Source organism: Panthera pardus, unplaced genomic scaffold, assembly GCF_024362965.1.
Source record: "Panthera pardus isolate Hobbes unplaced genomic scaffold, ASM2436296v1 HiC_scaffold_16, whole genome shotgun sequence".
Taxonomy (NCBI): Eukaryota; Metazoa; Chordata; class Mammalia; order Carnivora; family Felidae; genus Panthera; species Panthera pardus.
This window is the reverse complement of record NW_026526721.1, coordinates 66,680,783-66,706,119: the sequence shown is the minus strand read 5'-3', so window position 1 is coordinate 66,706,119 and position 25,337 is coordinate 66,680,783. Positions and strand designations below refer to the sequence as shown.

At 34.3% G+C, this 25,337-nt stretch overlaps 2 protein-coding genes across 4 annotated transcripts in view; both read left to right on the top strand.

Moving 5' to 3' along the window:
* HCLS1 (hematopoietic cell-specific Lyn substrate 1) overlaps positions 1–17,311 on the top strand; it is a 131,665-nt gene extending 114,354 nt beyond the window's left edge. Inside the window, exon 15 of the transcript XR_008422460.1 lies at positions 17,297–17,311. The gene's annotated coding sequence lies outside the window, so the exon portion shown is untranslated. The remainder of the gene's footprint in view (positions 1–17,296) is intronic.
* Positions 1–25,337, top strand: part of POLQ (DNA polymerase theta) — a 120,272-nt gene that overhangs the window by 29,112 nt on the left and 65,823 nt on the right. For all 3 annotated transcript variants that reach the window (XM_053903420.1, XM_019448509.2, XM_019448511.2), the window contains exons 12-17: positions 1,236–1,378; positions 2,802–3,006; positions 3,331–3,473; positions 20,556–20,749; positions 21,663–21,787; positions 23,306–23,549. In XM_053903420.1, the coding sequence (XP_053759395.1) occupies positions 1,236–1,378; positions 2,802–3,006; positions 3,331–3,473; positions 20,556–20,749; positions 21,663–21,787; positions 23,306–23,549 (1,054 nt within the window). The remainder of the gene's footprint in view (positions 1–1,235; positions 1,379–2,801; positions 3,007–3,330; positions 3,474–20,555; positions 20,750–21,662; positions 21,788–23,305; positions 23,550–25,337) is intronic.

Sequence of the window (25,337 nt, the reverse complement as noted above, 5' to 3'; positions counted from 1 at the left end):
CAGTCATCAAGTTTATAGTCCTTTATCTTTATCCTATCTTGGTTCTCAGTTTAGCAATCAGCTTTAGGAAAGGCTTCTCTCTCCCTAGAATGATTAATATACTCCACCACAATGCCATTTTTAGTTTTCTCTAATGCAAGTTGCCTTCATTTTCCCCCTTACACATCTACTTGCTTCCTTTCCCCTACTATTGGATTCATTTTTGAAAAAAAAAATTATCTTTTTTCTAGTCTTAATTACTGTAATAATAGTTTATGTTTGTCTAAATTGTACCTTTATATATGTTTATAATGTGTAAGTGCTATCACATTTTTATTCATTTGATTGTCACAGTAACCTAAAGCTTTTTGATTAGTGAGTTATAATGTAATTTCTAGGTTTCTGTAAATATTTTTGAATTCGTGTTTTCATATGTAACCAGTAATCATTTGTATTTGCATTTTCCTTTATGATTTTCAAAATACCTCTATTATTATTATTATATACTTAATTATTCAGTAAAAACAGTTGCTCCTATGTGGAAGGAAATAAACTTTTCCTGTGACTGCTTAGCTTCTATGGCTAGTGCCTGCAAATTAGACTGACAGATGGCAGATTAACAGGAGAAAAGGCATACATATTTTATTTGATATTAATATTTTAATTTTTTGCATAGACAGAGGACTTCATAGAGAACCAGTAAAGACCCAAAGAAGCAGTTAGATGTTAGGGGCTTTATACCCTTTTAACAAAAGGTAATAGAATTGTGAAGTGACAAGACCAAGGAAAAGGGGTTTGAGTTTCTAGAAGTGGTAAATTGTGGGAAAGTAAATATATACTGGAAACTAACAGAAGTTAAGGATTATTTAGTAAGGTTTATGCAGACCCATCTTGGTGCTGCCTTTCTGCATCCAGTGATAAGTGATAAGTGGAACACCTTCACAAAGAGAAATTTATGTCTTACATCTAGGCAAACAGGGCGAGGGCCAGGAGCTCTTACTGTGTTTGCTACTTCCTAAGTGCCTTCAGGTCAAAATAATCCTTATGCCAAAATGGCATGTTTTGGTATGGCATATTCTGATGCCCTTCAATCCAAAATTCAGAAAATTAAAGCATCAGCAATAATTTTATGATCGTAATAACCGGTATCATCTATTACCTTCTTTTTAAATAAGTAAGACAACTTAAATTCTCTTTGGCAGGTATCTTATGGAAATATGTTGGGGTTTTGCAAATGTGCATTTTTTTGGTTATAGGTGAGAGTATCTTAGTTTGTAAGAACTCTGAGAAATCAAAAGGCATAGCTCTACTTCAGGGATCTCTAAAACCTGTTCGTAGCTGTTTGCAAAGACAAGAAGGAGAAGAAGTAACTGCAAGCATGATAAGAGCTATTCTGGAGGTAAGGAAGAGTTCACTAAATTATTTGCTCTTTGAAGCCTATAATATGATGATAGAACTTAATGATGTGAAGAAAAATCTTAGCTTTGTGTTTCATTGTGAGATTGTTTATAATGTTCCCAAGTCTGAATGTCTTCTATTTTATATAGTTATTTCCTGGAGTTTAATACAGCTAGTTCTATGTCAGCGTATTTGAGAACAGTGGATTAAAACCCAAATGCCAGATGATTCTTTTTCTTTTTTAGGTATACTTTATTATTTTTTGAATTTTTAAAAAAGGTGACAAAAATGGACCATAGTTCTTACATACAGATAATACCTATTGACATTAAAATAAAATCAAATTACAAATAGACATGATTAGAAGTTTTAAACAACATGGAAAGATCTAAAGTGAAAAAACTTTCTATTCTGGGTCCTCAAAGGTAACGAATCTCCTTTTAAGTGTTTTGTGTATTCATCCAGAAATTTTTCTGTTCATATACCAGCATGCCTTGCTCTTGGCTTTAGTACTGGTGCTAGGGGTTCTGGTACCTGTGCTCGTACTTTTTTTCTCCCCTTTCGCTCTCCATTTGAAAACAAAAACGAAAACACACTAAAAAAGGAAAGTAACTGATAACATAGGGTTGGTAAGGATATAGAAAGTAGGCATTCTCATATACTGCTGAAACTTTTTTGGGAGGGCAACTTGGACATATCCACTAAGATAAAAACAACAACACTGCCAAAACAGAACACATAGCCATTTACCAGAAGATTCACAACTAAGAGTTTTACTTAGGGATGTATTTGTGAAATTGCATAAAATTAAATGTACAAGAATGGTTATTATGGCACTATTGGCAATAAGAAAAAACTGGAAACAACCAAAATACCACAAATACTAAATAAATCTTGGTAAAACTATGCATTGGGGTCATTAAAAGGAGTAAGCTCTGTTTAGGTTGATTTAGTATGTTTTCAATCTGTATTAAATGGAAGAAGTCAAAGGGAAAATTAGTACACTTAATTAGTATATTTAATATAGTTGTAGGAAGATGATATCCACAAAACACAACTCACTTCACTTTTTCTACACCCATTCCCATCCCCCTTCTGGGTGGGGAATATTCAATACTAGCATTCCTATATGCCCATATGTTTCAGAAGGAAGGCTATGTTGTTAGTTCCTACATTTCAGATAGATAGTGATTCATTTATTTTCATTTATGAGAAAATGTATCTACTTTTAAGGAAACTTTTGATGTTGTCATTAGGTGTTATCTACATGTATAACGAGTGATAATGGAAGAATTAATAAAAAGTCTCTACGTTAAGATGCTGAGAATATTTTAAGAGAACAAAATCACTTCATTTCTTTTATATCATAAGGGCCTGCATGTCTTATTAAAAAGTTACAGAAAATTTCAAACCTCTTATATCAGATAATAGTTGGTGGAATGGCAAGTACATCACAAGATATGCAGACTTATGCTTCTTGCACATTTTTGGCTGCGAGTATGAGAGAAGGGAAGCTGGGAATTCAGAAGAATCAAGATTCTGTTCAACTTGGAGCAATTGAAGCCTGTGTAATGTGGCTGCTAGAAAACGAATTTATCCAGATTACTGAAGCTAGTGATGGAACAGAAGGTAAGTGTGACTTAATTACAGTATACACTTTTTCATCTTTGCTGACTTTATACTGCTTAGTAAAAGGAAATTGACTTTTCAAACACTATAAAAGGAAACCGGTTTTTCGAGTGGTATATAAACTCATTTTTAGTACTTAGTGTTGGATTTAGCAACATCAGACATTTAGCATAGAATCTGCTCATAAATATGCATACATTGGGCAAAATTCTGTTTGTAAAATTTATCAGAGGCTAAAACGTAAATTATAGAGTACAGAAAGACAGTGTTTTATTTAATCTTTAACATTTGATACTTTATTTCCCTTCACCTGCCCCCAACCAGGAAAAGTGTATCATCCAACACATCTTGGTTCAGCAACTCTGTCTTCTTCACTTTCTCCAACTGATACTTTAGATATTTTTGCTGACCTCCAAAGAGCAATGAAGGGCTTTGTTTTAGAGAATGATTTGCATATTGTTTATCTGGTAAGTTCTGTTTTCTTCACTATTAAGTTTGTGAAAATGGGGAGAAAATACTTATATAGAATCCTGAACATCTCGGGAACATCTTGTTTGTCTTCTTTAGGGTAGCAGTGGTGGAAATAGAGTACAGGTAAGAAGAGAGTTGTTTTAAAGTAATAAGCTAAATGTTATAGTGACATTTTAATTTATTTGTCTACTTTTTTCTCTAACCTTTCAAAAAAGCATTTGAGGTGTTTTATAAAAAACATATTTTACAATATATAAAAGAATAGTAAAGTATAATGAAATATCAGGAAATTGAAAATAAGATCATCATATAAAATTCAAAGGTTTGTACATAAACATGCATGCCTTTAAGTCATGTACAGTTCCTGTAGCCAACTTTGGCTCTGAGTTTTCTAGCAACTACAGCAAACAGGAAAGCTTGATTAGTCTCAATATTGATAAGATAAACAAAACCAAAAAAATGAGGAAAAGGGGTACCTGGCTGTTTCAGTCAGTAAAGCATGTGACTTTTGATCTCTGGGTTGTAAGTTCGAGACCCATGTTGGGTGTAAAGATTACTTAAAAAAGTAAAATCTTTAAAAAAATAGTTAGGAAAAATGTTGCATTTTATTGCATAAGAGAAATTTAGTCCTAAAAAGACACTCAGGGTCTTATATTCTTGAGAAAATCTCTATAATAAATGCAATAAGGAATTTTAAAGGCTTGTATATATTAGATAGTCTTTTATAACTATTTCTTATAACAAAGATTTTGATAAAAATTGAATAAAATAGGGTTTGAGATTGTATTCTCTGGGAAGAACCTGGCTAAAAATATTTTGTCAATTAAGAGCAGTCGTAGGAACTGACATAAGCAAGATGGCAGAATAAGAGGCCCCTGGCTCTAGTCTCCATAACAGAAATATGAATTAGCAACTATTTACAGACAAAAACACCTTTCTAAAAATCCCAGAACCTGGCAGTTAAGCTGAAACACATTCATGGAGCACAAAAACTGAGAAAAGCCACATTAGAAGGCTAAGAGTAGTGGTTTCACTTTGACAGTGTTGCCCCTCCCTAATGCAGCACTGTACCACACTGGGAGGAATTCTCTGGGCCTACAGTTTCCCCAGTGAGAAAGAGAGAGCTTGGGGTTGACATCTAGCTTCCTCAGCATTCTGGAGTGTTCCCTGGGAAGTCCACTTCTGTCTTACCTTATGGGGAACGCTAGGGAAATAGGCAAGGCTAGATTACCTAAGGAACAATATGGGAGGTAGGGCTCACAGGGATTTGTGTGTGGATTAGTGATGGCACTGCATCCCTCCTGGCCACCTTGCCCAATCAGACAGCCCAGCAAATGGCTCCACCCACTTGTGCCAGATTGCTGCCTGTTTGACCAGAAAGCAGGGTGAACAGTTAAGCCCAGCTAGGATTCCCAGGCAAAGGCCTGACTGCAGAGCCCAGCCTGTACCTCTGTCCTTGCAGGTAACCAGTCTGACACCCCTACCCAACTGCAGAGCTCATCTTGTGGCCCTGCTGGAGCAGGGACTCTGAACTGTAGAACACAGCCAGAAGTCCTGCATGATCACAGGGTCCATCCTGCAGCCCCATCCAACTATGGAGCATAACCTCTGGCCACACCTGAACACAAAGTTCAGTTAATGGCACCACCTATCCAAGGAGTCTAGTCTCTGGTCCTGTCTGGCCAGAGAGCCCAGCCAGTGGCCATGCCTGTCTGCAGAGACCAGCTAACAGTCCCACCTGATCAGGCAGCCCAGGGAGTGGTCTTGCCTGAATGCAGGGCTGAGCCAGTGGCCCCACCCAACCAGAAACTCTGGCATCAAACCTTGCCCACCCTCCTGTGGGCTCTACCAGCTGGCCTTTGAGAACCTAGTTTGGGCTGACTAGTGAAAATCTTTCCCTATTGAAGCAAACCTGTAAAGACTAGAAGAAGTGACTGCTTCCTCAAATGCACACATACCAACACAAGGATACAAGAATAATGAAGAATCAAGGAAATATGGCACCACCAAAGAAACTAGTAAAGCTCCAGTAACCAAACCTAAACAAATGGAGATCTGTGAACTGACTGACCACGAATTCAGAATAATCCTCTTAATGAATTTCAGTGAACTACAATAAAACACAGATAGTCAACCAAACAAAATTAGGAAAACAGTACATGACCAGAATGAGAAATTCAACAAAGAAATAGAAACCATCGAAAAGTAAAACCAAACATGAGTCCTAGAGCTGAAGAATACAGTGGGTGATGTGAAAAATTCAGTAGCTTCAAAAGTGGACTCAGTCAAGGAAAAGAAAAAATCTGTGAACTCAAAGATATTATGCTAAGTGATATGTCAGAATGAGAAAGACAAGTATCATATGATGCCACTCATAAATGGAAAAAAAAAGAATAAGCAAACAAAAAGCAGAAATAGATCCTAATTAAAGAAAGCAAACTGAGGGGGTAGGGTAGGGAGATGAGCAAATTGGGAGAAGAGAAGAAGACACAGGCCTCCAGTTGTGGAATGATTAAGTCACAGGAATAAAATGTAGAGCATAAGGAATACAGTCAATGATATTGTAATAGTGATATAATAAGACATGTTAACTATACTTGTGGTGAACATAGCATAATGTATAAACTTGTTAAATCACTAAGTTGTATACCTGAAACTAATGTAATGTGTCTACTATATTAAAAAAAAAAACCAAAATAATGAGTTAATGGATACACAAAATAAAAGATGTAAATGGTAACATCAATGACCTAAAACATAAGGGGATAGAGAAGTAAAATTTTTGAGTTTGTGTATGTAATTAAAGTTAAGTTGTTATCAGCTTAGAATAGGATGTTATAACTATATACAATGGAACATCATTCAGCTATCAAAAAGAAGGAAATCGTGCCATTTGTGACAACATGGATTATCCTGGGAGGGTATCATGTTCAGTGCAGTAAGCCAGAGAGAGGAAGGCACATACAATATGATATCACTCACATGTGGAATTTGAAAAAGTTGAACTCAGAAATATTGTTAAATGGCAGTTGCCTGGTGCCAGGGCATGGGGAACATAGGTAGATGTCGGTCAAAGAGTACAAACTTTCACTTATAATATGGATAAGTTGTAGGAATCTAATGTACAAAATGGTAATTATAACTAATAACACTGTATTGTATACTTGGAATTTGTTTAGAGAGTAAATCTGTTCTTACCACAAACACACACAGAGTGGTAACTGTGTCAGGTGATGGATGTGTTAATTAACTTGATTGTCGTATTCATTACACAGGAACACATGTATCAAATCATCATATTATACATCTTCAATATATCCAATTTCATTTGCCAATTATACTTTGATAAAGCTTGGGGGAAAGGGGCAGATACATATATTTCGATAAGCAAGTGAGTGGTGGGAGCATAAAACTGAAATTATCAGAGAATTAGGAAGGTTGGGGTGCCTAGCCAGCTCATTTGATGGAGCATGCAACTCTTGATCTTGGGGTTGTGAGTTCAAGCCCTACGTTGGGCCTAGAGAATACTTTAAAAAAATAAAATAAATCTTAAAAACAAAGTTAAATAGAATTAGGAAGGCTTATCAGGAAATGCATTTAAATAAAAAACAGTGTTGAGGTGAACAGAGGGGAAATGCCAGAACAAGGCCATTTTTTCTTCTAGTGAACAATTGTAATACATGGGTGATAATATGCTCAAAGTTCTGTGCCTGAGAATGTGGCTAGGAAGAATCTCAAAGCCAGTGTTATAAGTTACCTGCCACGGTCTTAAAACTGTCTCATTTATCATACAGTGGATAAGATTATCAGTTCTAGGGTCAGACTGCCAGTTTACTTCCATGAAAATCAGATTGAATATAAGTCATTAAAATAATTGCTAATGAAATATGTGAGACAACTGTAAAAACTGTAAAAAAGTTATAAAAGTCAATATGGGAAAGAACTAGAAGGATACTGCTCACAGATTATTCTGCATTTCTCTTTAATATCTAACTACACTTGGCCAAAACAAATTGAATTTCAGTGTATTGTGGATGTGGTCTACATAAGAAAGCAGTGATAAATTCTAATCAGTAGACTTAGACTCAAAACAAAAGGCCTTGACCTTAGCTCAAAATGTGGCAAGTTAATATACATTTATGTTTTAAGTTAAATAAAACATGTAGTTTTCATATACTATTTTATTTTTTGAATATTTAAAACATTTATGTGATTCAAAAGTCAGAAGTACATCAAAAGGATGTACCTCTACTGACCTTCATAGATAACTATTTTCATTAGTTTTTAATACACAGACACACCTTGGCAATATTGCAGGTTTGGTTCCAGACCACTGTAACAAAGCAAATAATGCAGTAAGTGAGCCAAATGACTTTTTTGGTTTCCCAGTATATATAAGTTTATACTATACTATAGTCACTGTAGTCTATTAAGTGTGTAATAGCATTGTCTAAAAAATGTACATACCTTAATTTAAAAATAATTTATTGCTAAAAAATGTTAAGCATCATCTAAGCTTTCAGCAAGCCATAATCATTTTGCTGGTAGAAGTTCTTGCCTGGATGTTGATGTCTGCTAACTGATCCAGGTGGTGATTGCTAAAGTTGGAGGTGGCTGTGGCAATTTCTTAAGAATAAGACAACAATGAAATTTGCCAATGAAATTTGACTCTTTCACAAGCAATTTCTCTGTAGCATGCGATGCTGTTTGATAGCATTTTACCGACAGTAGAGCTTCTTTCAAAATTGGAGTCAATCCTCTCAAACTCCGCTGCTGCTTTCTTTATCAACTAAGTTTATGTCACATTCTAAATCCATTGTTGTCATTTTGATGGTTCTCACAGCATCTGCACCAGAAGTAGATTACATCTCAAGAAACCACTTTCTTTGCTCATCCGTAAGAGGCAACTGCTTATATATTCAAGTTTTATCATGAGATTGCAGCAATTCAGTCACATCTTCAGTCTCCACTTCTGATTCAGGTTCTCTTGCTGTTTCCACCACAAGTGCAGTTACTTCCTCCATGGGAATCTTGGACCCATACATTCATCCATGAGGGTTGGAAGTCACTTCTCTTAAACTCCCATTGATATTAAAGTTTTGACCTCTTCCCATGAATCATAAATGTTCTTATGGCATCTAGAATGGTGGAATCCTTTCCAGAAAGTTTTCAATGTACTTTGCCTGGACCCATCAGAGGAATTACTGTCTTTAACAGCTATAGCCTTATGAAATACAGTTCTTCAATAAAAAGACTTGAAAGTCAAAATTACAGTTGGCTCTTGAACAAAATGCGTTTGAACTTTGCAGGTCCACTTATACATGGATTTTTAAAAAATAAATATAGCACGGTACTGTGTATTTTCCTTATGATTTTCTTAACATTTTCATTTTTCTAGCTATATCATAAGAATACAGTATATAATATAGCATAAAATATGTGTTAATTGACTGTTTCTGTTATTGGTAAAGCTTTCCGTCAACAGTAGACTATGAGCAGTTAAGATTTGGGGAGAGTCAAAAGTTATACACAGATTTTTCCACTGCATTGGGGTTGGTGCCCCAACCCCCACATTGTTCAAGTATTATCTATACTTCAAGATCCATGGACTGTAGAATGGATATTCCATTAGGAGATAGGAAAACAACATTTATCTTGTACATCTCCATCAGAGCTCATGAGTGACTACATTGTCTGCAGTAATTGGAAAGGAATCTTTCTTTTTCTGAATAGGTCTCAATAGTAGGTTTAAAATACTCAGTAAACCATGTTGTAAACAGATGTGCTGTCATCCAGGCTTTGCTATTCCATTTACAGAGCACAGGGAGAGTAGATTTAGCACAATTACTAAGGACCTTAGGATTTTGGAATGGTAAATGAGCACTGGCTTCAACTTCAAGTCACCAGCTGCATAAGTACCTAACAAGAATCATCGTGTCCTTTGAAACTTTGAAGCCAGGCATTGACTTGTCTTTAGCTATGAAAAATCCTAGATGGCATCTTCTTCTAATAGTAAACTATTTTGTCTCCATTGAAAATTTTTTGTTTAATGTAGCTATGTTTATTAATGATTTTAGCTAGATCTTCTGGATAACTTGCTGCAGCTTCTATATCAGCACCTGCTGCTTAACCTTGCACTTTTACATTATGGGGACGGCTTCTTTCCTTAAACCTCACAAACCAGCCTCTGCCAGTTTCCAGTTTTTCTTGTACAGCTTCCTCTCCTCTCTCGGCCTCTCAGAATTGAAGAGTTAGAGCCTTGCTCTGGTTTAGGCTTTGGCTTAAGGGAGTGTTGTGGCTATTTGGATCTTCTATCAAGGTCACTCACTCTTTCTACATATCAGCAATAAGAATGTTTCACCTTCTTATCATTTGAGTGTTTACTGGAGTAGAACTTTTAATTTAAAAGTTCAAGAACTTTTCCTTTGCTTTCACAACGGAGCTGCTTGGTGGAAAAGGCCTAGCTTTCAGCTTGTTTCAGCTTTCTATATGCTTTCCTCACTAAGCTTAATCATGTCTAGCTTTTGATTTGAGAGATTTGGGACTCTTCCTTTTCATTTCAACATGTGGAGGCCATTGTAGGGTTACTAATTGGCCTAATTTCAATATCGTTATATCTCAGGGAGTAGGAAAGCCCTAGGAGAGAGAGAGAGATAGGGTAATGGCTGGTCAGTGGAGCAGTCAGAAACACAATATTTATCAAGTTCACTGTTTTATATGGGTGTGGTTAATGAGACCTTAAAACAATTACAATAGTAACATCAAAGATAATTGATCCGATTATCGTAGCACATAAAATAATGAAAAAATTTGAAATAAACTGTGAGAATTACAAAATATGACCCAGAGACACAAAGTGAGCAAATGCTGTTGGAAAAATGGTGCCAGTAGACTTGCTCAAAGCAAGACCGTCACAAACCTTTAATTTGTATTAAAAAAAAAAAAAAGACAATATCTGTGAAATGTAATAAAGTATATAAAATAAGAAAGTACTATATCTCTTTTGTTTTATAAATACTAGCAAGCACATATATGTATTCTTACTTTACCTTACTGTAAGTGCACTGTATACATTTTTTTTGCACCATCTTTTTTCCTTAACAATATATCTTGGAAATCACTCTGTCAGTTTATGGAGGTTTTCAATTCTTTTTAAAAATATCTGTATAACTCCATTGTGTGTGTATACCATTATTTATTCAGTTCTCTGTTGATGGACAGTTGGGTTGTTTCCAATATTTTGTTACGGCAAATGATGCTACAGTGAATAACTTTGGTGCATATATTATTTAGTTTTGAGGGAGGTATATCTTTAGGAAAGACTCCCTAAAGAACAATTGTTTGATAAAGTATAAAGGCACATGTGATTTTGGTTTTGTAAGATTGCCCTCCATAAGATTTGTATCACTTTTCAATTTTACCAGTGCTATATTAGGGTAGTTATTTTTCCACAACCTGATGAATAGAGTATATATATTGATAAGCTTTTATACTTTTTAGTGTATTTTTAATTTATATTTTTAAGTTATGAATACATTTGAACATTTTTTCCATTTGTTTAAGGACAGTATGCTTTTTTCCCTCCATGAATTGTCCATGTCTTTTATTTTTCTATTGTGTTTTGTTCTTTTTCTTAAGTTTTTAAGGTTGTTTTATATATTAGGGAGAATAGTGCTTTGTAGTATAAGTTGAAAGTATTTTTATCTAGTTTTTTAGTTGGCTTTGGCTGTGTTTATTCTGTGTTTTACCTCACATTTTTAAAAAATGTCGTTGAATTTATGAACTTCTGTATTGGCAAGAAATGCTTTTCTTGATCTAAGATTATAAAGGAATTCCCTAACATTGTTCTTCATGTAATTGTATGATTATGATTCCCTTCTTTTGAGCTGTGTTCCATTAGAAGTTTATTCTAGTACAGTAGTCACCCCTTATCCATGGGGGATACGTTCTATGTGCCATGGGGCACTACTCTCCCTAATATATAAAACAACCTTAAAAACTTAAGAAAAAGAACAAAACACAATAGAAAAATAAAACACATGACAATTCATGGAGGGAAAAAATGGGGGATGCATTCCAATACCATCAGTGGATGCCTGAAACCCAGATAGTACCGAACCCTATGTATATTATGTTTTTCCCATACCTACATACCTTTGATAAATTTTAATTTATAAATTAGGCACAGTAAGAGATTAATAACAACAACATAACAAAATAGAACAATTATGTAATGTTATAAATCTTTTGTGAATGTGATCTTTCTCTCAAATTATTTACTGTATGTACCCTTCTTGTGATGATGTGAGATGATAAATTGCCTATGTAATGAGATGAAGTGAGGTGAATACCATAGACATTATGATGTAGTGTGAAGCCACTATTGACCTTCTGATGATATATCATCTGTTATGGACCATGGTTAACTGTGGGTAACTAAAACCATGGGAAGTGAAACCAACAGATAAGCAGCAGGGGAGACCTACTGTATATGGCTTTTCAATTTCACCTTTCTTTCATGGTGACATTCTGCAGTCACAATTTCATTTATTAAAAGGTTTATTTACACACAACGAATGAAAAAATTTCTTTAGCTTTTATCTTTACTTTTTTCCCCATGTTTTATGTACTAATTTGCATTTCTTATTTGGATATTTTAAACTTACATTTGGTTTTGGATGTATATCTGCCTCATTTGTCAATCTGACAACAGACCAATTTTACCAATTTGTACACGAGTTACCCTGTTTTAATTAAAAGCTTTTCTTGTATGTTTTATCTAATGGGGCTAGTTTCCTTCATTGCTGTCCTTTTTCAGTGTTCATACGCATTCTTGCTTGCTTGCTTTTTAATGTAATGCTTAGAATTAACTTGGTATTTTCATTGGTATTGTTAAATTTACACATTGTCATGTAGGAGAATTGACATCCTTCTTTTTTAGACTGATTGGTCTTATTCATGAAGAGACATGTTTCTCTATTTCTTTAAGTCTATTTTTGGGCTTCCAAGAATGTTCTGAAAATTTTCTCATGTAGAAGTTGAGTATATATTTTTAAAATAGCTTTGTGTAATATGGTTTATATAGCATACCATTTAAAGTATAAGTTAGTGGGTTTTAGTATATTCACAGAGTTGTGCAATTATCACCAATATCTAATTTCAGAACATTTTCATCACCCTAGAAAAACCCTGGTTGCATTAGCAGTTACTCTCAAATTTCCTCTAGTCTCCTCATTCTCCCTTAGTCCTAAGCAACCACTAATGCAATAGTGTGCCTTCTGTTTTATAGACTTTCGTATTCTGGAAATTTCATATAAATGGGATCATATAATATGTGGTCTTTTATGACTGGTTTCTTTCACTTAGCGTAATATTTTCAAGTTTCATCCATGGTATAACATATATTCCCATTTTTTCTATTTTAAAAAAAAAATTGAGTGTAGTTGACACATGATGTTACATTAGTTTTAGGTATAGAACATAGTGATTCAATAGCTCTGTATGTTTTGTTATGATCACCACAAATGTAGCTACCATCCGTCACCATACAATGCTATTACAGTACCATTGATTACATTCCTTATGCTGTACCTTTTATTCCTGTGACTTATTTCATAACTGGAAGCTTGTATCTCCCACTCCCCTTCACTTATTTTGCCTGTCCCTCTCCCCCTTTGCCTCTGGCAACCGTAAGTTTGTATTCTGTTTTTATAGATATGATCTTGCTTTTTGTTTGTTTATTCATGTTTTTTAGAATCTAGATATAGGTGAAATCATAGGATATTTATCTTTGACTGACTTATTTTGCTTAGCATAATACCCTCTAGGTCCATGCATGTTGTTGCAAGTGGCAAGGTCTCATACTTTTTATGGCTAAGTAGTATTTCATTGTGTATATACCACATCTTCTTTATACATTCATCTATTGATGAACACTTGGAGTACTTCCATTTCTTGGCTATTGTAAATAATGCTGCAGTAAAGCATGTATCAGTTCTTAAGTTCTTTATATTGGAGAATAATATTCCATTGTATGGATATACTACATTTCTATCCATTCATCAATTAATGGACATTTGGTATGTTTTTGCTTTTTGGCTATTATTAATAATCCTGCTGTGAACATGCATGTACAAGTATATCCCTAGGAGTAGAATTGCTGAATTATGTGGTAACTTTATTTTTAACATTTTGAGATTTTTCAAACTCCTCAAAAGCATCTGCGTAATATTACATTCCCACTAGCAATGTATATGAATTCCTATCCTTCACATCTTCTCCAATGCTTGTTTTTATCTTTTTTAATATATCCTTATGAGTGTCCAGTGCTATCTCATTATAGTTTGGACTGCATTTCCCTAATGGCTAATGATGTTGAGCATCTTTTCATGTGTTTATTGATCATATGAATATCTTAGAAAAATATTCAGATCTTTTGCTATTTTTAAATTATTTGCTATTTTAAATTATTTAAAGTATTGCTAGTTTTTATTATTGAGGTAAGTATTCTTTATATATACTAGATACGTCTCTTATCAGACATAAGATTTGGAAATATTTTCTTCCAATCTGTGGGTTATCTTTTCATGTTTTTGATGATGATTTTCGAAGCACAGAAGCTATGGATTTTGATAAATTTATCAATTTTTTTCTTTTGCTGTCATATCTGGGAATCCACTGTATAACTCAGTGTCACAAGGATGTACTCCTGTTTTCTTGAGTTCTATAGTTTTATCTTACATTGAGACATATGATCTACTTGGACTTTTGTGACTGATGTAAGTTGGGAATCTAACTTCATTCCTTTGCATGTGCATATCCAGGTGTCTCTGCACCATTTGTCAAAAATCAGGTGACCACAAATGTGAGGGTTTATTTCTGGGCTTTCAATTCTGTTTCAATGATATATATTTATCCTTATGCTGATACTGTACTTGAAAAAAATGTTTATTTATTTTGAGAGAGAGAAAGAGCACAGAGAGAGCACACTTGAGTGGGGGAGGGACAGAGAGAGAGGGAGAGAGAGAATCCCAAGTAGGTTCTGTGCTGACAGTATGGGGCTCAATCCCACAAACCACGAGATCATGACCTGCACAAACCATGAGACCTAAACCATGACCTAAGTCGAAATAAAAAGCCAGATGCTTAACCAAACTGAGCCACCCAGGTGCCCTGATATTGTATTGTTTTGATCACTGTAGTTTGGTAGTAAGTTTTGAAATCAGGAAATGTGAGCCCTCTAAATTTGTTTACTTTGAAAAAAATTTTGATCATTCTAGGTCACTTGCATTTCCTTATAAATTTTAGGATCATCTTGCCAATTTCTGCAAAGAAGCCTGCTGAGTTTTGATAGGGATTGTCTGAAGTTGTTGGTCATTTTGGGAAATATTTTCATCTTAATAATATTAAGCCTTATGGTCGATGCAGATAGTTCATTAATATCTTTCAACAATTTTTACAGTTTTCAGAGTACAAGTTTTTTGTTGTTGTTGTTGTTAAGCTTATTCCTAAGCATCTTATTCTTTTTGATGCTATTGTAAATTGAATTTATTTCTTAATGACATTTACAGATTATTTATTAAAGTATACATAAAAAACTGGTTTTTGTACATGGGTCTTATATCCCGTAATCTATTAAGCTTGTTTATTCATTCTTACAGTACTTTTGTGAATTCTTGAGGATTTTTTATATACAAGACCATGCCATCTGCAAATATGGTTTTGCTTCTTCCTTTCAGTCTGGATGTCTTTCCTTTTCTATCTTTTCCTTCCTTCCTTCCTTCCTTCCTTCCATCCATCCTTCCTCTTCCTCCTTTCCCTTCCCTTTCTTTCTCTTCACTTCCCTTCCCCTTTCTTCCCTTCTCTTTTCTTTTTCCTTTCCTTTCCTTTCCTTTCCTTTCCTTTCCTTTCCTTTCCTTTCCTTTCCTTTCCTTTCCTTTCCTTTCCTTTCCTTTTTTCTCTAATTTACCTGGCTGGAATCCAATAAAATATGGAATAGGCATAGCAACCACGTACATCTTTGCCTTGTCCCTTATCTTGGGGCAGAAGTATTCAGTCTTTCACCATCAATCTTGATGTTAGTTGTGGGTTTTTTTGCAGATGGCTTTGTTGAATGCTTTTATCATGAGAGAGTGTTAGATTTTGTCAGGTGCTGTTTCTGCATCTGTTGAGATCATCATGTGGTTTTTTTTGTCCATCTTATTGATATAGTGTATTATGTTAATTGATTTTGAGATATTGATCTTGGATTTTCTGGGTAAATCCCACTTGGTTATTTGTATAATACTATTTATCTGTTGCTAGATTTGGTTTACTGAGGATTGTTGCATCTATACTTACTAGATATATTGGTCTGTAGTTCTCTTCTCTCAATATGACTTTGTGTGGTTTTAAGGAAGAATTTGTGAAAGATTTATGTTTCTTATGTAAATATTTGATAAATTTTACCAGTCAAGCCATTTGGGCCCAGACTTTTCTTTAGAGTAAATTTATTACTAATTCAATCAGTTGACTTCTTATAGGTCTATTCATATTTCCTGTTTTTTCCTGAATCAAGTTTGGTAGTTTGTGTGTTTCCAGGAATTTGTTCATTTTATATAGCTTCTCTAATTTGTTGGTATTCATTTCACATTATTTTCTTATAACCCCCCCCTTTTTTCTCTGTACATTCAGTAATGTTATCCCTTCTTTCATTCCTGACTTTAGTAATTTAAGTCCTCTCTCTTCATTTCTGAATCAGCCTAGGTAAAGTTTTTCAATTTCATTCATCTTTTCAAAGCACTGTTAAAAGTATTTAAACAAGGAAGCCATTAGATTGAGGTGGCTGTAATGCCTTGGTAGCTTACATAAGCAAGACAAAACATAAGCCAGAAGCAGTGCACTCAAATCCAAGAAATTGAAACTTGAGAACAACCAATCACAAACAGCCATTGAGGCTTTCCCAAGTAAGGCAAGTGCTTAAGCTATAACCAGTCAAATAATTGCTTTGCTTTGCTTCAGCATCTTCTCTATAAAAACTTTGCTCCTCCCCCTGTTAGTGGAGGGCTTCTAACCACCTTTGGTTTGGCACTGCCCAATTGAAATCAATTTATGCTCAAATAAAATCTTGAAAAATTTTATGTGTCTCAAGTTTGCCTTTTACCAGAACCAATTTTTGTTTAGTTGATTTTTCTTTTATTATTTTTGGCTATTTCATTAATTTCTGCTCTTTATTATTTTCTTCCTTCTTATTTTGGCTTTACGTTGTTCTTCAATTTGCAATTGTCTAAAGTTGAAGATTAGGGTATTAGTTTCAAACCTTTATTTTTTTAATAGAAGCATTTATAGCTATACATTTCTCTCAAAATACTACTTTCACTGCATCTTCTAAGTTCGGTACGTTATGTTTTCATTTTTTATATTCATTAATTTTAAGGTACTTTGTAATTTCTATTGTGATTTTTTCCCTAACCCATGTCATTTAGTAGTTTCTTGTTTAATTCCCACATTATGAATCTCAAACATTATTTGTTATTCATTTTGAATTTTATTCCATTCTTAGGAAACATACTTTGTGTAATTTAGTGTGTGTATATATATATATGGATGTGTGTGTGTGTATATATATATATTTATATATTTTATAAATATATATTTATATATATTATATGTGTGTGTATGTATATATATGGATGTGTGTATATATATATATTTTAAGATTTTAAGATTTTATATATATATATTTTAAATATAATATTTAAAAAATATATATATATATTTTAAGACTTTATTTTTAAGCAATTTCTACACACAACATGGGACTCAAACCCACAACCTTGAGATCATGAGTTGCATGTTCCACTGACTGAGGCAGCTAGGCACCCCTATACTTTTATACATTGAGGCTTGTTTTATTGCCTGCATATGGTCTATCCTGGAGAATGTTCTATGTGAATTCAAGAACAATGTGCACTCTTCTCTTGTTGGATGGAGTTCTACAGATGTCTGTTAGGTCTAGTTGATTTAGAATATTGTCTTAGAAGACTAAGTTGATCTTCTGCTTAGTTGTTCTATCCAGTTGAAAGTTAGGGTATTTAAGTCTTAAGCTATTATTTTTTAATTTCTCTTTTCATTTATGACAAGTTTTGTTCCTGTATTTCAGCACCCTGTATATATTTATAGTTGTTTATATATACTTGATGGGTTAATCCTTTTATCATTATAGAATGATCCTTTTGTTTTTATTAATGTTTTTGAACAGTCTATTTTATCTGATATTAGTATGGCCACTCTGGTTTATTATGGTTGTGGTTTGCATTATATTTTCTCTGCCTTTTACTTTTGACCTTTTTGTATTTTTGTATCTGTCTTCTACAGACAGCATATAGTTGGATTCTGGCTTCTTATCCAGTCTGCTAATTTTTATTATTTAACCCATTCACATTTAATGTTATTATTGATATAGTTGGGGTAACATCTATGTTTTGTCTCTTTATTTTCTATATATCTTATGTCTTTTTATGTCCTCTGTACTTCTTTTACTGATTTCTTTTAATTGAATATTTCCTAGTATAATATTTTAATTTCTTTAATTAATTTTTCTCTCTTTTTTTTTTTTTTTAATTATTCCCAGTGGTTACTCAAGGAGTTATAATATAGCTTAAAATTTATACTAACTTAGTTCCAGTGAGATATAGAAACATTATTCTGGTATAGTGTTATTTTGATGTGCTATTACTGTTATATGTGTATATCTATATGTGTTACAAACCCAGTAATACATTGTTATAGTTATAATTTATGTAATTTTATGTCTTTTTAAATGTTTATTTACTTATTTTGAGAGAGAAAGTGAGCGAACAGGGGAGGGGCAGAGAAGGGGGGGGAGAGAGAGAGAGAGAGAGAGAGAGAGAATGAGAGAGAGAGAATCCTAAGCAGGCTCCACACTATCAGTGCAGAACCCCATGCAGGCTTGAACCTGTGAACCATGAGATCATGACCTGAGCCAAAATAAGAGTTGGATGCTTAACCAACTGGGCCACCTAGGCACCCCAATTTTATGTCTTTAAAGAAGGTAAGATGAGAGAAAAATGTATATTTATTGTTACATTAAAATTCGTATTTAAGATTTGTGTTTTTCTTTATTCTTATTGTTTTTAGTTACTATCTTTTGTCATTTCCTTACTCCAATACAGTTTTGCTCTGTTAACTCTAAACAGAGCAAAGAGAAATTTTATTTAAGTAAAAAATGAATTTCATTCAGGAATAGCAGAGGAATTGCAATTTGGGACAAGCAAGCTATGGTGAACCATAAGCAAGTCTGAAAAGACAAAGGAGGGTCAGCTTTTATTATGTTTTAGGAGGAAATTAGGGAGTGTTTTGTTTAGAACAAAAGTGTACTGGAGAAGAACAAGAGTTTGAGTTTGTGGTGGTTTCTGATTGGCTGTAAATGGTAGTTAGTATGTTGTCACTAGAGCAGAGAGGGATCTTCCTTCCTATTTTTAAAGACAGGAGATACAATTCCGATTTGAAAAGTGCTCTCCCTTGTTGAAATAATTCTTCCTTCTTCCTGCTGGTTATGTAGGCTACAATGAGTGGTATGGGCTTAACAGCTCTCCCTTCAGGGCTTCCCTGATCCATGGTAAGGGAGGTTTTCTTTATTTAGTTTCACAACTCCCGCATGTCAACCTTTGGGCTGTTATTGCCAAATGTAATGCATTTTTATATGTTACATACATGTCATTTTATACAGTTGCTTTTTAAATCAGGAGAGGGAAGGAGAGGAAATATGCAATAATACTGTCTTTATAAGTATCTACATAACTACTTCTATTGGCACTTTTTGTTTTTTTGTGTGTGGAATTAAAATACTGTTTTGGGTCACTTGTTTTCCAACCTGAAGAATTTTCTCTAGTATTTCTTATAAGGAAAATCTGCTAGAAAAGAATGTTTTTAGTTTTTGTTTCAGTGAAAATGCCTTTATGATGCCTTTACTTTAGAAAGATAGTTTCCTTCATGTAATATTCTGGGTTGATGGTTTTTTTTTTTTTTCTTTCAGCTGTTAGAATATATCATTTCATTGCATTCTAGCTTTCATTGTTTTGTTAAGAAGTCAGCTCTTAATCTTATTGGTTTCTCTTGTATATGATGCATTGTTTTTCTGCTGCTGCTTTCAAGATTTTCTCTTGTTTTTTTACATTTTTACTATGATGCATCTGGGTATGGATATTTTTATGTTTGTCCTACTTGGAGTTCACTTAGTCTCTTGTTGCACATAATAGTTCCCACATTTCTCTGAGGCTCTGTTAATTTTTCCTTCCCTTTTTTCTGTCCTCTCAGATTGCATAGTCTCTATTGGTATATCTTCATGTTTGCTGATTCTTCTGACAGCTTGCATGTAGTATTTAGCTCTGTAGTAAATTATTTATTTCAGTTATTGCACTCTTTACTTTCAGAATTTCCATTTAGCTCTTTTTTTTTTAATCATTTCTTTCTCTTTACTCTTATTCTCTTCTTGCTGAGATATTGTCATCATACCTTCCTTTACTTCATTTAGCATAGTTTTCTTTTGTTCTTTGACTGTATTTGTATACCTCGAAGTCTGGCATTCCCAAATCTGGAACCTATCAAAGTTCTTTTGCATGTTTTTCCCTTGTGTTTGGGACACACTTTCCTGTTTCTTTGCATGTCTCATAGTTTTTATTGTTGTTGAACCCTGGATATTTTAGATAATATATTGTAGCATTTGTGAATATTGATTCCTTCTTTCCTTCCCCACTCTTTCTATTCTCCTGATTCTTTCTTGGAAATCATAGAAAATACTTAGGATTGTACTTAATGTAAGGACATTGAAATTAAAAGTGTCTATGATTAAAGTTCTTGGATTTGGTAAAATCCAGTTTGTATGCTCAGTGGTCTCTTTTCTTTTGGTTGTGACTCGTTTGTAAATAAATGAAGTTTCCATATAAGTGAGGTATTACCACATTTAGAAATTTTTCCAAATGCTGAGTCCTTTATTTTTAATACAAAGTTTACATTTATAGTTTTGTTCCTTTTGTAATACATTTGTTTAGCTAATGAATGATATTTCTTTCTTTTAGGTTACACCTATGTTTGAGGATTGGACCACTATTGACTGGTATCGATTTTTCTGTTTATGGGAGAAGCTGCCAATTTCTATGAAACGGGTGGCAGAGCTAGTGGGAGTCGAAGAAGCGTTCTTGGCTCGCTGTGTGAAAGGAAAAGTAGTAGCCAGAACTGAGAGACAGCATCGCCAGATGGCCATCCATAAAAGGTAAATATCAAGGAGTCTACACTATCCAGTATTTAACACAGTTTTTGGATATATAGTAGATGTTCAGTTTATTGTAGTCACTTTCATTATCATTAAAATCAAATTTTTGGCTGAGTATGGTAAAAAGTTTCACTTTCCTGTATTTACTGAATTGATTGATATTTCTTTCTTGCTATTTATAGTTTAGAAGTCATTGTAGATGAAGACCTTTTAAAGTAGAACATTTAATTACTTCCTTTACTTAAAGATGTGAATTAGAATTGCCAACTTAGTGTAGCTTCATGTGAGGTTGTGCTTTGTATCATTATTATAAAACAATATCATAATGGCTCTGGGGAAGAGCCATTAAAAAATTCAGATGGGGAAATTGAATCATTTAGCTTCTTTAAAATCTAATAAAATTATTTTTCTTAGTGCTAGTATCTAGTATATTTTTTACAACATAATCAAGTGTGAATTTTGTAAGGATTTATATACTTGGATTATTTGTGGCACTAGGACCTTTCAAGTCAAAACTGGTTTTTATTATCAAATTATGTCATTTTTTTGAAATATGAATAGATGATCATGTAACTGTGTATCAGATGTTCTTTTAAATTATTGTGCCATTATATTTCTTGAACCAAGTCTTATTTCTTAAAATTAGTTAGCAGTATTGAAATATGGAGGAGCTCTTTTTGTTATATAGGTATTAGGTTCCTTGCTATGCTATAGTACTAATGTATGTCAGGATTTATTTGACCAACATTGAGCTCAGTCTTTGTCCACTAATCCTATATCCTATTAGGAATCTTCTCACAGTGTATAAATCTTCACTTGCCTTTTTGATTCTTTCTTGTTTCCCAGCATATGTTATATCTTCATTGTAGGCATAAGTAATCTCTTACCACACTTTCGGTGATTTACTTTCCAGGTTTTTTACCAGTCTTGTGCTATTAGACTTAATCAGTGAAGTTCCCTTAAAGGAAATAAATCAGAAATATGGATGCAGTCGTGGACAGATTCAATCCTTACAACAGTCAGCAGCTGTTTATGCAGGTCAGTTAAACAAGGGTTTCCACATTTATTTGAGACTCTGCAGTTTGAGATCAAGTTAAAATTACTTTTTTTCATATTCCGTTTATTTTAGGCTTCTCTAAAAATGAGGGGGTCATGTAAAGTCATAATTGTGTATGTTTGTCCTCATAAGAACCCCTAAAACTATGGCTTCTCACCCTGCTCCAGAGGATTGGCAGCTGGCAGCTAGCTGAGTGTCTGGATCTTAGTCTCCCTCCATTGCTTAGCCACCTGCTAAGCATCCTCCTTTTTATTTTTTTTTTTAGTTTTTATGTTTTCACTGTTGCAGGAAGTAGACCCAAAGTTCTCAATGGCCTCCTCTTTCTCATCAAGTTGCTGATTAATATTTGTTATTGAGTAGGAGGATGGCAACTACAGAGGGATTTCTGTATATCTGGTAGACTGTTCTAAATATCTCTCCTCTAAGGAAACACTGGTCTGCCCTTAATAAAATTAAACCCCTATCTGTAAGCTAGGCAAATAGGAAAGTTCTGGGTCTGATTTTACCAAGAAATCCTTACAAACTCTTAGGAAGGAAACCCTGGGCTGCTGGAGAGAGTGTGGATTTGGAGTGTAGGAGGTTTCATTGTGAAGGTGTGTGCATATATGAGAGTACTGAGGGAAAGATTGTAGGAGGGGCTGGAGACTTCAACTCACTGGCATGAAGGATCTCAAATTGCCTGTAGGATTAATGTTCTCATAGGGAAGTGATTATATTAATGCCTTGACATTGGCTCTTCTGGCCTCTTTATCTCATGAGGGAATAGCTATTAAGTTGGGCAACCTTTCCTTGAAGAAAATATCAATAGGAGCTTCACTTTTTGTACTCCTCTCAGCACTTGAATATTTAAATCATCTCTCTTATTTTCTTATTTTGCTCTAGATGAAAGAGTCTCTCACCTATTTTAAAGAGTTCTCTCTTCCTTAAAAAAAGAAAGGAAGGAAGAGAGAATGAGAGGAATGAACTAGAGTGAGGGCTTTTTGTGTACTTTGTGTTAACATGCTCTGCCTCAGTTTTTTCAAATATCAAGTTCATGATTAAGAATAAATGAGATGACAATGTGTTTACCCCTTTTATTGACCAATTAGCTAGGCCCTGAACATGTGTCTACTCGCCTGTTTACGTACACTTTGTGCCTTTGTGCCTCTTAAAGTTTACGATTCTGCTGGTAAAACAAAACAAAACAAAAGATACAGCAAGACAAAAGTATCTAAAGAAATAGAGAATTATTTATAAAGAATTTTTAAAAGAATTTTTGAACTTTTTTTAATGTTTATTTTTGAGAGAGAGAGAGACAGTGTGAATGGGGGAGGGGCAAAGAGAGGAGACAGAATCCAAAGCAGGATCCAGGCTCCAGGCTGTCAGCACAGAGCCCCATGTGGGGCTAGAACCCACAAACTGAGAGATTGTGACCGGAGTGAAGTCAGGCGCTCAACCAACTGAGCCATCCAGGCAGCCCAAGAATTTTTAATTTCATAAATATTCTATGATTATTGTAGGGATGATTACAGTATTTTCCAACCGCCTCGGCTGGCACAACATGGAACTACTACTTTCCCAATTTCAGGAGCGTCTTACATTTGGCATCCAGAGGGAGTTGTGTGACCTGGTCCGGGTGTCCTTACTTAATGCACAGCGAGCCAGGTTCTTCTATGCTTCTGGCTATCTTACTGTGGCAGATCTTGCCAGAGCAAATATTGTGGAAGTGGAGACTGTTCTGAAAAATGCTGTGCCCTTTAAAAGGTAAGAGAGTCCTCCTGACCAGTAGTTATTAAATGAAAAATTATGTCTATTTGTAAATAATAGAAAATGTACTAAAATATTTTTTCTTTGATAGTATCATGACGTACACGGGGTCACTGGAAGAAAATGAGACTGCTTTTTTCCCCCTTTAGAATTACTATCGTGTGTGTGTGTGTGTGTGTGTGTGTGTGCGCCTGCCTGTGTGTATGTATATATTTTTAAATTGAAGTATAGGTGACACACAGTGGTACATTAGTTTCAGGTGTACATATAGTGATTTGAAAGGTCTATATGTTATGCCCTGCTCACCACAAGTGTAACTACTATCTTTTGCCATAAAATGCTATTAATACCATTGATTATATTCCCCATGCTGTACATTTTATGCCTGTGACTTAATCATTCCATAATTGAAAGCCTTTATCTCTCACTCCCCTTCAACCATTTTGCCTATCCCCCTACCTCTCCCCTCCAGCAACAATCAGTTTGTTCTTTGTATTTATGGGTCTATTTTTTCTTTTTTGTTTTTTCAGAGTCCACATCTAAGTGAAATCATATGATATTTGTCTTTCTTAGTCTGACTGATTTCATTTGGCATAATATCCTCTGGGTCTATCCATGTTGTCAAAAATAGCAAGATCTCAATCATTTTTACGGACGAGTAATATTCTATCACATATTTATGATACATGATATGTGATACATATATATATATATGACATCTATATTCCTTCATCTATCCATGGACACTTGGGTTGTTCCTATACCCTGGCTACTGTAAATAATGCCGCAATGAACATAGAGGTGCATATATCTTTTCCAATTAGCGTTTTCATTTTCTTTGGGTCAATATTCAGTAATAGAGTTACTGAATCGTATGGTATTTTCATTTTAATTTTTTGAAAAACCTCCATGCTGTTTTCCACAGTGGTTGGTCCAATTTACATTCCCACCAACAGTGCACAAGCATTCCTTCTTCTCCACATCCTCACCAACACTTGTTATTTCTTGTCTTTGATTCCAGGTGACCTGACAGGTGTAACTGATATCTCATGGTTTTGATTTGATTTCCCTGATGATTGGTGATGTTGAATAACTTCGTGTGTCAGTTTGCCATCTATATATTTTCTTTGGAAATGTGTCTATTCAGGTCCTCTGCCCATTTTTAATTGGACTTAATGCCCATTTAATTATTTGTTTGTTTGTTTTTGGTGTTGAGTCATATAAGTTCTTTACATATTTTTGCTATTAATCTGTTATTGGATATATCATCTGCAAATATCTTCCCCCATTCAATAGGTTACCTTTTCGTTTTGTTGATTGTTTCATTCACTGTGCAAAAGCTTTTTATTTTGGTGAAATCCCAATAGTTTATTTTGCTTTTGTTCCTATTCCAAGAGGAGACATATCCAGAAAAATGTTGCTAAAGCTTATGTCAAAGAAATTACTGCCTGCATTTTCTTCTAGGAGTTTATGGTTTCAGGTCTCACATTTAGGTCTTTAATCCATTTTGAATTTATTTTTGTATGGTATAAGAAGTGATACCCTTTCATTCTTTTGCACATAGATGTTCAGTTTACCCAGCGTCATTTACTGAAGAGACTTTCCCATTGCATATTCTTGCCTCCTTGTCATAGATTAATTGTCCATTAAGCATGGGTTTATTTCTGGACTCTGTGTTCTGTTTCACTGATCTACTACATGTTTTTGTGCCAGTACCATACTATTTTGATTATTACAGCTTTGTAGTTTATCTTGAAATCTAGGATTGTGATACCTCCAGCTTTG